This window comes from Cercospora kikuchii (genome assembly GCF_019650295.1).
Source record: "Cercospora kikuchii DNA, contig_00005, whole genome shotgun sequence".
Taxonomy (NCBI): Eukaryota; Fungi; Ascomycota; class Dothideomycetes; order Mycosphaerellales; family Mycosphaerellaceae; genus Cercospora; species Cercospora kikuchii.
In genome coordinates this window covers 376595-389253 of record NW_025408586.1, presented here as the reverse complement: position 1 = coordinate 389253, position 12659 = coordinate 376595, and the positions used below count along the sequence as shown (strand labels likewise).

The 12659-nt window shown below is 51.3% G+C and overlaps 4 protein-coding genes across 4 annotated transcripts; 2 read left to right on the top strand and 2 right to left on the bottom strand.

The window, feature by feature from the left end:
* Positions 1 to 206: 206 nt before the first annotated feature.
* On the top strand, positions 207 to 2932 carry CKM354_000793900 (uncharacterized protein; the record flags this gene model as incomplete). Its single annotated transcript, XM_044803301.1, has 2 exons — positions 207 to 2192; positions 2252 to 2932. The coding sequence occupies 2 exons, from the start codon at positions 207 to 209 to the stop codon at positions 2930 to 2932; spliced, it is 2667 nt and encodes an 888-aa protein (XP_044659236.1).
* A 36-nt stretch (positions 2933 to 2968) lies between these two features.
* Positions 2969 to 3769, bottom strand: CKM354_000793800 (uncharacterized protein; the record flags this gene model as incomplete). The annotated part of the gene is made up of 1 exon (XM_044803300.1): positions 2969 to 3769. One exon carries the CDS (start codon positions 3767 to 3769, stop codon positions 2969 to 2971), a length of 801 nt encoding a protein of 266 aa, XP_044659235.1.
* A 2368-nt stretch (positions 3770 to 6137) lies between these two features.
* Positions 6138 to 8264, bottom strand: CKM354_000793700 (uncharacterized protein; the record flags this gene model as incomplete). The annotated part of the gene is made up of 1 exon (XM_044803299.1): positions 6138 to 8264. The coding sequence occupies one exon, from the start codon at positions 8262 to 8264 to the stop codon at positions 6138 to 6140; it is 2127 nt and encodes a 708-aa protein (XP_044659234.1).
* A 1884-nt stretch (positions 8265 to 10148) lies between these two features.
* CKM354_000793600 (uncharacterized protein) lies at positions 10149 to 12064 on the top strand (the record flags this gene model as incomplete). The annotated part of the gene is made up of 7 exons (XM_044803298.1): positions 10149 to 10195; positions 10257 to 10497; positions 10557 to 10915; positions 10980 to 11087; positions 11148 to 11258; positions 11310 to 11719; positions 11787 to 12064. 7 exons carry the CDS (start codon positions 10149 to 10151, stop codon positions 12062 to 12064), a joined length of 1554 nt encoding a protein of 517 aa, XP_044659233.1.
* Between the last annotated feature and the right edge of the window lie 595 nt (positions 12065 to 12659).

The window sequence follows — 12659 nt, the reverse complement described above, 5'->3', positions numbered from 1 at the left end:
ATATATCCAGTTCCTCACCATGCTTCCAGCTCTGCCTACGCCGGAGTCTAGAGCATGCAGGGCAGACGCCTCTCACCTGCAGCTGAAGGATCAAATAAGGCTGCGCTTGCGACGACGTTTCGAGGTCGCACCTGACCTGATCCAGTCTCGGCGGCTGCTGCTGTTGGTCCCATGTTCACGACGCAGTCGTGCCGTTCACTCCTGAGATGGACGCTGAATCCGATATCAGCCTTTTGAGATCCGTACTCCCAGCCTTTCTATGCGTCGCCGAGCTTGTCGTTGCGAAAACGGACGACGCCAAGGCGGCCCAGGCTGCCGTAAACCAGGACTCCCAGCTGGACGACGAACCTTTCCACGCTTCAATATACGCGCAGTTACGTGTCATACATGGATTGCTACCTCAATGGACTTCCATCGCTGGTCAGCTCTCGGCATTAGATGCTGTTCATCAGCTTTTGACGACCCTCGAGGCCCTCCTTCATACCGATAGCAGCCTGGGCACGCCGCAACCCTACCCAAATCTGCACAGTATCAAACATGCCGTGGAGTGGGAAGGTACCGATGTGACTGCGAATACGGAACACAGCTTCCATACAACCATCAAACCCTTCCTGTTTTGCCCAGGAACCAACATTCGCGAGCAACTCGAATTTGATCTGGAAACATGTGCAGTTGCTCTGGACCCAGAGTTTCTCCCAGCTTCGATCATGGACCTCGTGAAAGGGGAAAAATTGCTGCACACTATCGGCAGTACGTATGAAAGTGTACGCAAGCTTGAGAAGCTGATCAGTCTTCAACTGAGATGCTCGCATTGCACGTCTCAACACGATGCCATGGTCTCGTTCACAAGTGGGGCGGAGACTTTCAGAGACTGTTTACTATCCTTCCGATCAGGCAGTCGAGAGAAGTCGATACGTGAATGGAAAGCTGCCCGGATCAGACTTCAGTGGCCGACTAGTAGCGCCGAGGAACGGCAACAGGCCGTTCTCTGCGAGATCCTGGCCAACGGTCTCGAGGAAATCTACTTGCGGCCTTACAAAGCAGGCTTCCTTCAAGTCATCTCTGAAACAAAGCAGAAAAGAAGCGGCAGCATCACACTGACACCTTTGGCAGACTGGCTGACTGACCCAGGTGACAGCTTCTATCCCGACGTCAAACATCGTCTGGCAATCGTGCTACTCTTGGCCTATGCATACCTCCATCTGAGTGGCACTGCATTTTGGCACGATCGTCGTGTCGATCTCGACTTGCACTTTCCAGGCGACGCAGCTGGCGGCGTGCTCCAGCCGTACTTGCCCTTTTCAACATCTCAAGACTATCCAGGCGGGTTCGTGGAGAATTTCATCAATGCCGCGCGGCCCAGTCTTCCAGCATTCGGAAAGTTGATCTTGACCATTTGGCTCGGACGCATCATCACGTATGAGGAAGTGCCTATGCTAGCACCCGAGTGCCAGAAGGAAGCACCGACCATCGGGCACCAGATCTACACAATTGCTCTGGCCTGTGTCACTGCCGAAGAAGATTTCAAGCACTCGGGACCTATGACACAAGGCTCACCCATATATGAGAAGTTCACTACTCTAGTGAAGTCCCTGCAGCTCGTGGCAAGATGCGCCGAACTTCCACCCGATAAGTTTCTGGCGCTGCTCCGCGACTCTGGTCGCCCACAGGCAGAACTTGATGCACAATCGAGCGCAGCACAGAGAGACAACACACGTCCGATAGATCTTACAAGCAAGCAAGATATCAGGCCAAGTGAGGAAGACCACATCCCAGCGGCCTCTGCAGAAGTCCCGCAATCTAAGTATGCGGCGGAGTGGTTCTTTCACCTGAGAAACGAGGCCCACAAGGCCGTTCTGTCAGACAAACGTATGTCTTCTCAAGTGAAAGTCGCCATCATTGATACTGGAGCAAATTTCGACAAGAACCAATATAGAAATGTCCATCACAAATGTATTAGTTACCGGACCTGGTGCACCGACGACGGAGACATTGAGGGCCAGCCGGGCTGTGATGAGGTGGGCAACGTCGCGGAGCAATGCACAGCTGTTGATGATCATGGCCCTCATGCTGTGTCTGTATTGCGTCAAGTCGCCCCGCATTGCAACATCTTCGTCGCTCAGGTGTTCCTAAGCAAAGAAGATATCACGAGCGGCAAGCCAACAGAGGAGCAGGCCTGTCGAATAGCCAATGTAGGTCTCCACTCTTTCCCATCGTCTATTCCCGCAGCTGACTTCTGCTCTACCTATAGGCCATCAATTACGCGGTCAACGTCGAGTGCGTGGACATCATCTCACTGTCATTCGGATTCGCGGAAGAGGTCCCAATCATAAATCAAGCAATAGAGGGCGCAGTGGGACGACCTGAGAGACCATGTTTGGTGTTCGCCGCAGCCTCGAATTTTGGCGGCAATGACGGAGTCCAGTGGCCGGCATGTCATGATCGAGTCATTTGCGTTCATGCCATCGATGGCATCGGGAACAAATACGCTCGCAACGTGACAATGGAGGACTCACGAAAAGAGTTTGCTACCCTCGGATGCGGAGTCAAAGCGCTGGTGAAGCCTGGAGTTTACGGGACAAAGTCTGGAACTTCAGTGGCCACCCCAGTGGCAGCAGGCATCGCATCATTACTGCTAGACGACGTTCTACTGAACCGGAGCGACTATATTCGTCAATTTTCGGAAGTGAATTCGGATCATTACGATAGGAAGGTGCAAAAATTGCGAAGCTGCATGGGCATGAGCAACGCTTTGCGGATGCTGTCGATTCAACGTGACGGATACAACTGTCTGCAGCCTTGGAAGCTACTTCACAGGGACTTTGATGCGAAATGCTTTCGTGTTGCGACTATTTTGAATGCTGCTGTGGGAGGCAAGCGTATCAGACGATCATCTACACACTGCAAGACGAGCAAAAGACCTCGTGATTGATCAGGTCGAGCGTTGGCTGTGACCATTTCACTGAACTCAATCCTCATCGAGCACCGTCTCCGGAGTCACCTCATCAAAATCCCAGAGACTCTGAAAATCAACCTCAGCAGTCGGAACCTCATCATCGAAGAGGAAAGCACGGGAGTTATAGCCCTTCACCTCCAACGACCCATCTCTCTTCTGCCGGATCCGCTTAAGCTGGTACGCGAGCACAAAAGGTCCATCCTTATGCGTACGAAAATGCACCTCGCGAGTCCGACTGAAAGCAGCCTCTGGCCCTACTTTGACCGGAGCTCCAACAGCCGTAAGATCCGCGCCCACACTGCCATGAAACTCCTTCGACTTCTCTTTTCCAAAAGTGATCGAAGCATCATAGGCAACTTTCAAGCCTGTTACCATGAACACCGGTGCTCTCGGGTCCTGCAGTAAATGCTCGCTCGCAGTGGGTTGCTGCAGCGCCGTGGCGAGATACTTGGTACTGGGGCTGAACCAACTCGTCTCGACTTTCTTGGCTTCCACAGTGATGTCCTCGCCTCCGGATCGCTGGAAGCCTAGCGATCCGCAGATTGCCGTCAGAACTGGGATATCGGCCCAAACTCCGCCCGAGACTGCTTTCTTGTAGCCTTCTCCATACTCCCAGGGCTCTTCGACTTCGTGTTTGACGAGACTTGGGTCTGGGTAGATGTAGTCTGGAGAGTCTGTGAGGTTGGATTCGGGATCCGGTAGACGGGGCTTGTCGTATGATAGTGGTAGAAGCTGGCCGAGTTTTATGTCGCGGTCTGGGACTAGTGACAGATTTGGTGGGAGCATGTATGTGAGTTTGAGACCTTGTGGCATTTTGGTCTCTGGTGTCGAGCTTGGAAAGCTTGCTTTCAAATTTTCAGTCTCCAGACGATGTCTGTTTTTCTGTGCTTTCAATTTGTGCTTGTGTCTATGGCTGCCGTTCCAAGTGGGAAACGCAGGCTTAAGTTTCCTTGTATGCTCAATGAGTACTCGCACAGATTCAATTCGAGTGAAAAGAAGAGGAAGAGGAAATAGATCGCAAACGAGAGGGAAGCACAGCGGGCTGTGCTAAAGTGGGACAACTGAGGTCGAGAACTGCGCCACAAAGGATGCATAGAGCTGTCAGCTAGCGTATGCAGCCACATGCATCATTTCTCACATCGTGAAGGACATTCCTAGCAGAGAGCTGTTCAAGCAGATCTTCCGCCGCTATAAGAGGTATACTTCGATTCAAGATTGTGGAAAAGCTAAGGGATACAGACGTTATGGCGTTTTCATGCTTTGCTTTGCTAGCCAGGAAATTCTGGCCACTACATTTTGCCACATATCTGCGGAGACGCTCCGCCACAGTACAAATGAACCTCAAAGATTGTGTCGTTGCCATCATAACGCTCAGTCGTGCTTCTCTCCTTCAAACCCCGTCGCCCGATCTCCAACGATCTGCTTGCTCACTTTGCTGCCATCACTTGAGGTACCCTAGCCACGGAGATCCATTGCCACAATTTCCTGCTTCAATACCTTGCTCCAGACGAGGCAGGGTGCCTCGTCGTAGGCACCAGTGCCCTACTCAATTACATCAAATCACCAAACAAACACACTGACTCCCACCAGACGTATCTTCCGGATGAGCAGGATTAATATTTCTCTGGCACTGCCAATGAAGCCCAGGCACATTGCCGACCTTCCTTAAGCAGTAGTCTCTGCACGGTGTCAGATCTTCAGGGCGACAAGAAGGCGAGAGTTCCACGTCTGGACAGCGTTCGCGCGCTGGGTCGCAGGCTCCGACACCCCCGTATTCTGCGAGAGCCTGCGCGAGGATCTCGCCAGCTGGGGTCAGTGCTGCGGCGGTGGAGAGTTGGAAGGCGCCGAAGAGCAAGATTGCGGTTTTGATACTGGCGGAATGCATGTTTGTGTGTAGAAGGTTTTGGGTTGAAGTGTGGTGTTTGATGTGGAGAGCAGTAGTGGTCTGGTTGTGATAGAAGTCTCTATTGGAGCGAAGCTGGAGGTGTTGGGCAGCTTTGAGTTATCAGAAGACGTCTTGATGGATCTTATATAATCGGGAAATGGCCATTGGGGGATTTGAGGCTCTCCCATAGTGCAGTACAATGATGTATCAGCTTGGTAGGACGAAAGAGAAGTATCGTACTACAACGACCAGGAAGGCTTCTCGACGTGCAGGCGTCTCCTGCGTACTGCGGACGACAAACAGGTTTGTGGCTGCATTCGAGCTACTGGCACGTCGAAATACATTCGTTTCGAACCCGGCCTGTTCCCCGTCTTGTTGTTCCTTAACAATGTTATCAAGGCCTAGGAAATGGTTTGACTTGCGTTGACATCTAACTCTGGTCAGTCTCTCACATCTCACATGCAGCCTGATTATACCTTTGTGCAGATGTATTTCAGGCAGTGATGTTCTGCGCTGGAGTTGATCGTTACCTCGTTGCCTCCATTTTCCACAAGCTGATACATTGCAACGTAGGGCAGGGCTCGGTGGAGCGTGTCGCGGCTCGTCAGTAGGCTTTCGTTCATGGCCTTCACGTTGAGAGGTGAAGTTGCCATCGAAGCAGAAATGCGGTGACATTCGACGCTTGACAGCAACATGAGACGCGAAGCATCGATGTTTTCTCCCTCGAAAAAGACACTGTCGCATCGAGCATATCCTCTGCCTTTGCTGCTGGATTGGCTGTTCACGCCGCTATCCGCATTATCACGAAGGGATCTGCAGTGCAAAGTCAACAGATTGTCTCGTCTAGAATAAAAGCGGAAAAGATAATTCTGATGCGCAGCGACTTCGATTGCACTGAATTATTCCCCGTCGCTGATCTGAGCGTGTAAGTGTCTAAGCCTCGCAATTTCTCATAGCGAGCAATATATTAGCATGTACGATTCGTCCGGCCAGTTACGCTTTATTTTGTTATCTATAAAACGAATGTTTGCATTTCGTGCAACGGGCCGTTAAGTAGTCCCGCTATATAGTCTTCCTCGAACGTATTTTTTAAGATTACTATAACAACCTTGTCTAGATAGTCGTAGAGAGGCGAATCCTAGTAGTGTATAATGTTTACTGCGCTTACGTTTCTGCTTTATACTACGCAATAGTATTAGCGCTGCAAATATAGCTAAGTTCGAGATGTCGCGACTAGTTCGTTTGTCACTAAATCCATCGCATTCTTTCGTCTAACGCTATCGGTCACGAAGTGACTTAGCGACGTAGCGCCTCTTGTATCCTATATAAATACGACTCACTCCCGTCGCTGAAAGTAGCACTGTGTTTGGGATTCTGCTTGACAGTAATCAAGATGGTGTGGGCGATACTTGGAGTACCATGAACGTCCATGACGAAGAGCATCCAGTAGCCAGGAATGACAACTCCTGGGTCATTCGGGATTTGCACGCTGTAAATATTTCTGAAGAAACCATGTGTGTTGAGAACCAACGGTACACGACGTTGATCGGTGTTGACGGTGTGTGTGGCGCTGGATATGCGGATCAACGCCGCAGAAGCGATCTTGGTCGTGGTGCTAAAGAACAGCCGCCCGCCGACGCCGATTGTGGAAGGTAACCTGGTGGAAAAGGCGGGACGCTCACGCTCATCGCCCGAATCAGTAAGAAGATACGGGGGCGTGAAAAGCTGCGCATCGTAGTGATTTGCTGAACAGTTGCCGCACAGCCCACCTCCGCCGGTCAACACCCGGCCGTCAGGTACAAGAATCGAGACTGAGTGATATGTCCGAACAAGGTTGTTATGCTGCATCTTCTCGAAAGTATCCGTTTCTGGGTTGTACAGCTCAGGCGTGAACTGTATGTTCTCCTCGTTGAATGCGACGCCATACGTCTGCCCTCCAACAATGAACACTTTGCCGTCTGGAAGCACGACCGAAGTATGGAAGACGCGTTTATAATTCATCGCGCCACCTTTGCCAGCGGGTCGCACATCAACTTCGTCTCCAGGGTTACCGAGAGTGATGATATGAGCGTTTGCATGGGCTAGCGACTTTTCGTAGTCTGGTGAACCTCCAAATGTGAGGATCTTGCCTTTGGTGGCATCGAACATGACCGCGTTTCCAGACATCGAATCCTCGTCCTCTAAGCGTTGTCCTGCAGGCAGAACATCACCTTTGCCTTCCACGAAATACCAGTTCATGCTCTGGCTGGGACCAGCTTGGAATACGGTGCGGTTCCTCCATCCAAACAGCCAGCCATGGTTGTCTGCTCTCCAAGGGCCTTCCATATCATCCGTGAGCATGGGTTCGACTCTAGCGCCTGGTAGAGACGTCCACTCCCTAGTCGCAGGATCATAAACTTCACCGTTCTTGTCAATGTTCGACCCGCCCGCCCAGGAACCCCCGATGACAAAGACCCGGCCATCTGATAGGGTCGTCGTAGCTTGATAACCACGCTCAAGTTTCATAGGCTTGGCCGACTGCCATTTGTTCTCGCTAGCGATGAAAAGGCTGGTCTGAGCGGCATCATTACCGCCAGTCACGACCATGTTGCCGGTCCCATCGATAGCGATGCCAGGGCAGAACATGTCGTGATGCGTATCAGAAACGATTCGTTTAGACACGGTATTGCTGCGGAAATCCCAGAATGACATCGCCGTTTTCCCGCCTGGAGTTGAATGAAACTGGTCATCTCCCCACGATGACCACAGCATGACTTCGCCGGTGGCTACTTGGGCGCCCGAAGCTGGCACGACAGGCAAGTCTATGGTGGGACCCCATATCCCTCGGCTGGGATCTTTAGGAACAGTGTAAAGATTCGCATAGATGTTGAGCTCAGAGATGCCAATCCAGAACGGTGACCCCTCGTCGGAAGATGTGGCAACTAAACGCACATATCGAGCTGACGCGGGCTCGAAAGCAGCGAGTCGTTGTCTGTTTGTTGTCGGCCACATGCCATGGGCTACAGGCGAACCCCAATTTTTGGCGTCATGGCTCAGGTAAATCTCGTGGTGAGTGATCAAGCCGGCCGAACTGTTCAAATCTATTGGGGGCAACACCACAACTGCGCTGACAGCGTAATGATCGTGCAGATCAATCGTAATGTAAGGACTCTGACCAGGCTCGCTGCGCCAGGCTGTCGTGTTCGAGCCGTCGATGGCATCCCGGCAGCTGGTCTCGCCACTGCTGCATGAAAGATTCCAATCTTCACGAGTGATGCGGTGCGCCTTGTAAGGTGGAGACTGATCCTTGAATGATGGTTCCCAGGAGGGTTTGTCATAAGTACCATATCCAGAGACACGCTCTCCGCGCATGGCTTCTTCCAAGTACTTATGGCCTGCGCTGACGGCAGTAGCCAGGGCCACCTGGGACCATTGGAGCTTCATGGTGTTGCGTGAGTCCTCAGGGTACAATCAGTGGAATAAGTGCCAGGGAAGAAATAAGCCCGGAACAAAAGGTTCCCGAGTGAAACGATGTTTGGTGGACACAACTACAAGCAGGTCTTACTCCAAGCTTTTATGTCTTCTCTTTGAATGGTCGAAGAGCAGGTATTTCTCATGCATGCACCGTGTGGCGTGGATCGTTGCGATGGTCTTGAGCCGTCCGCCGGAATGAGCAATAGAAGCTAACACCTACCACGCAAGATTCGCGATCCACTGTGATTCACAAGAACTATGCTTCCGACCCACGCTTTTAACAGTCCTCACTGCTTCTGCTGATGCGTACTGCCTCTTTTCGGCAATTCCATCATCCCATCGCCCCATGCACGACCACGGGGCCGCTAGCAACGGATCGCGGTCTCCGAGCCGTGCCAAAAGTGGAGTCCCGTCACATGTGTAACATCACAGCCCTTTCAGATACAGTGCAGACACGCTAGTTGCTTGGCAATCCAATCCCCCTCAATGCATCAACTTCACAACGTGGGTCTTCAACAATACCATGCCTGTACACACTCGCAATTGGCCCAGATTTTGGGTAGGACCAGGAATATCTGAGGGATCAACAACAAGTGTGTTTTGAGAGGCCCGAAGGGACTGGCCAGACCAAAACAACAAGAAAGCCTTCTGGAGAGCCCACCAAGATGAGGACTGGTGCTTTTGGTACGCAACTGCTAGGATATGGATCAAAAAAATACAGCTTGTAGCGATTACACTGCACTCCACACCTGCGCGGAGACCGGTCCTTAAAAGCCTCTTGGGCGATACAGGACCGATACAGGTTGGGCCATTAAGACCATGGCTGCAGGACCTCAAGATTTGAGAAACATGAACAATCAGTGGTTTCGAGAGAAACCAAAGTGTTTATATCTTACAGGTGAATGAGTAAAAGAGGCAAGGCTATGAGTACGAGCAAGAGAGAGAAGGCTACAAACATCTTCTAAGCTGACAAACAACACAGGGTCCAGTTGGGGGCTGCTATTATGACTGTTTGAGACTCAATAACCAGTGGAAAATCCAAGACAGGATATCAGATTGGTCAGGAGACTTAAGCAGATAGATCTAACAGGTGACACACGTGTAAAGGGCAAAAAGTGGTAGATACACCTTCTCAATCAACATATCAACTATTGCCAAGCAAGTCGCGTGGTTCTACTATATCCACAAGGGTCTGTAACTCTATTTGCCTTTAAGCATGAGCTGCAGTCCCCGCACTCGTCTTGACGCACGGATAGTTGCGGTTATGTAGGGGACTTCGGTTCTGTTCTGCATGTTTCGTATGCTGCATCAGCTGCATCGTGGACTTGCGCTCGGATCAGCTATCCGTGGTAATGCCAAACCATTGCCAAAGGTAACGGGGTCGATAGATATGCTTATCCATTCGGGGAGTACGGCGGTCCATGGCGACCGGAGTTGTGAGCTGTACAGGATTCTCGTTGCCGTACGCCGCGTATCAGTACCACCGGCCGCCGTTGAAGCTGCTAGGAAGTACCAACTCTGTCAATGGCACATGAAGGGATATTGACCGTTTAGACGAGTCTGAACCTGGGTCAACAGTCCAATCAATAGCTATGATCTGATCTGAGCGCCTTGGCAAACAGATCAGATCGCCGAACCAAGCCTGGCCTACTCGGACCACTAATCAAAATGTATTCATTGGATAGTGACCAGTAGGTGCGAATCATCCACCGTCGGATCAATATTGTAAGCTCGGACGATGCCTTCCGATCTTGCGAGACCTACAAATACGCCTTTCCTGAAGTGCCCTCTAGCACTCATTCATCGCTCTAACACTTCTCATCTCCACCGTAAGTCCTCAGTCGAAGTACAAGCATGTCGGCGTCGGTTATCAGGAAGACAAACATCCAAGGCGACATATGGCAAGTCCTCCTGTCACTTTTCTCTAGCAGTGGAGAATTGGCTAATCTTCGTTGACACCAGGCCCGGACTACCTAAGAGGTTTCAATCCTTTCTATTTTTCCAGATCCAGAAACCGGATCCATTCAAAGCTCGACTGAAGCAGTTTGCGAACGATGGTCGCATTACTACTGCCGCACAAGCATGCGAGATGAAGGATGTGATAGCAGGCGCACAAAAGTTATTCAAGAGCTCTGGGGCAAAAGCTCCGTTACTACCTCTCCCTGGTGTCAACATCGCGTTCGCATCATCAGGTCTACAGAAGGTGGGTGAATGGTTACTATCTCTGGCTGTCCAGTACTGACTCTACTATTCTGTATGTAGCTCGGCAAGTTTGTGCAAACTTCCGACCAACAAGCCGTCCAGTCGGATCCGGCGCTGTTGAAAATCTTCCGACGGAATCAACTGCGGGGCGCCCAATTCGAAGTGGGCATGTACGAGGACCTGGTAGGCGAGGGATGGGATAACCCACAAGACCTCAGGCCCGAATACCAGCCTTCTCACGTCCCCGGGCGTGATCGCCGTCAGATCGATGGCGTCCTTCTGGTTACCTCCAGTGTTGAATCGGATATCCTGGAGCATGTCAAGAGTGTTACTCAGTACTTTCTTGACGATGATGTTGTTACATTTCCCTTGGTGAGAGAGGGTCACGTCCGACCTGGAAAAGCGAAAGGGAAAGAGCAGTAAGTGCTCAGCATTCGAGCACTTTCCGCTAGATATTGTACTGATTTTTGTCCATTTGAACAGTTTTGGGTATGCAGATGGGCTCAGCCAGCCTTTCATCAAAGGCTTGGACGACACTCTTCCCAACGCGAAATTGCCTAAAAACAAAGAGCCGAAGGCCATGGACGCAGGGTGAGTTCGCAAACATTGGACTGGCGACATTCTTCCGCGCCCTAACCTGTGTATCCATAGATTCATTTTGTGTGGACACAAAGGCGATCCAATGAAGCAGCCGTCATGGGCCACCGATGGTAGCTTCCTTGTGATTAGAGATCTGCAGCAGCTGGTCCCCGAATTCGAAGAGTAAGCCACGTCTGCCAATTTTGTTGTAAACAAGGTCTTACTCATGATTAGATGGCTCCAGAAGAACGGCCCCAATGCTCCTTTCTGCAAAGGCTCTGATAAGCCAGCAGAAAAGCTTGCGGCATATCTGATGGGCAGATGGAGGAACGGAACACCTGTCCACGAGAGCCCCCACAGCGACGAGGACGAGAGCTTACACGCATCCAATGACTTCGACTACGAGCCTCGACTCCAGCATGACAAGTGTCCATTCGCGGCCCACACGCGAAAAATGCGGCCGAGGTCAGATCTCAGCCACGATCACACAGTGATTATCCGACGCGGGATCCCATATGGGCCTGAAGTCAGCGATGCAGAGAAAGCAGCCAAAACCTCGGACACTGCCGCCGAGCGTGAACGCGGTCTAATCTTTGCTTGCTACCAAAGCGATATCCGCAGTGGATTCAATTTCCTGACAACTCGTAAGTGTGCTATCCTCCTACTCGTCAGAGCGAGCGCCATACGCTAACATGATGTGATCCTCTCAAGGCTGGGCCAGTCAACACCATTACCCCAACGGCAAGCATGAATCCGTCGGCGTCGATGGCCCAGGCATCGACCCCATAGTTGGCCAAAGACTCGACCACCATCCACCGCGACTGATCGCTTTGCCTGACGGCGAAGTCCCTACCAAGCACCGAATGGAACTCGAAAGCTGGGTGAATCACAAAGGTGGCGAATATTTCTTCAGCCCATCTATCGAAGCCATCACGGGCTACCTGACAGGACCAAGCGACTACGACTTGGCGCCTAAGGCGAAATTGTAATGAAAGCAGCTCGTAGCTGAACTCGGACAATTTAGTGTTCTATAGTCGTACGTCCTATTGGAAGTATCAAGCGTACTAGGTGTCTGACATCGCGAATGTCGCAGCTCTAAGATCTGCGTTATTTCGACCTCCAGTTGGTCGTGATTCATTAGATACCATGCGTGAGTGTAAGTTTGAGTGCCGGCCTTGAACGCGATCTTTGTCCAGACGCCGCGAGCAAAACGGGCTTCAGGTGTTTGATTTTTCCAACAGCCTTTCCTCAAGCCGGGAAAATTGCGTGGGAGAACCATAGAGAATCGTGATAGTCAGGTGTAGCATCCCCAAAACCAACGAACAGCATCACGCGAACAAAAGTGAAGGGAGTCAGTGTTTGATGCGCAGCGACTTCGATTGCATTGAATTATTTCCCGTCGCTGACCTGAGCGTGTGAGTGATCAGAGGCAAATTCCTCATTCTCTTTCTCAGTAAAAAGATATGTACAAAAATCAATATTGAAAAGGGGTATACACGTTGCGACATGTCCAGGCGTATCTCCATGAAATCAGTTCTCTCTTCTTCTCGTGTGCTCTACTGCCGTCACCCACAGGGCATCCGT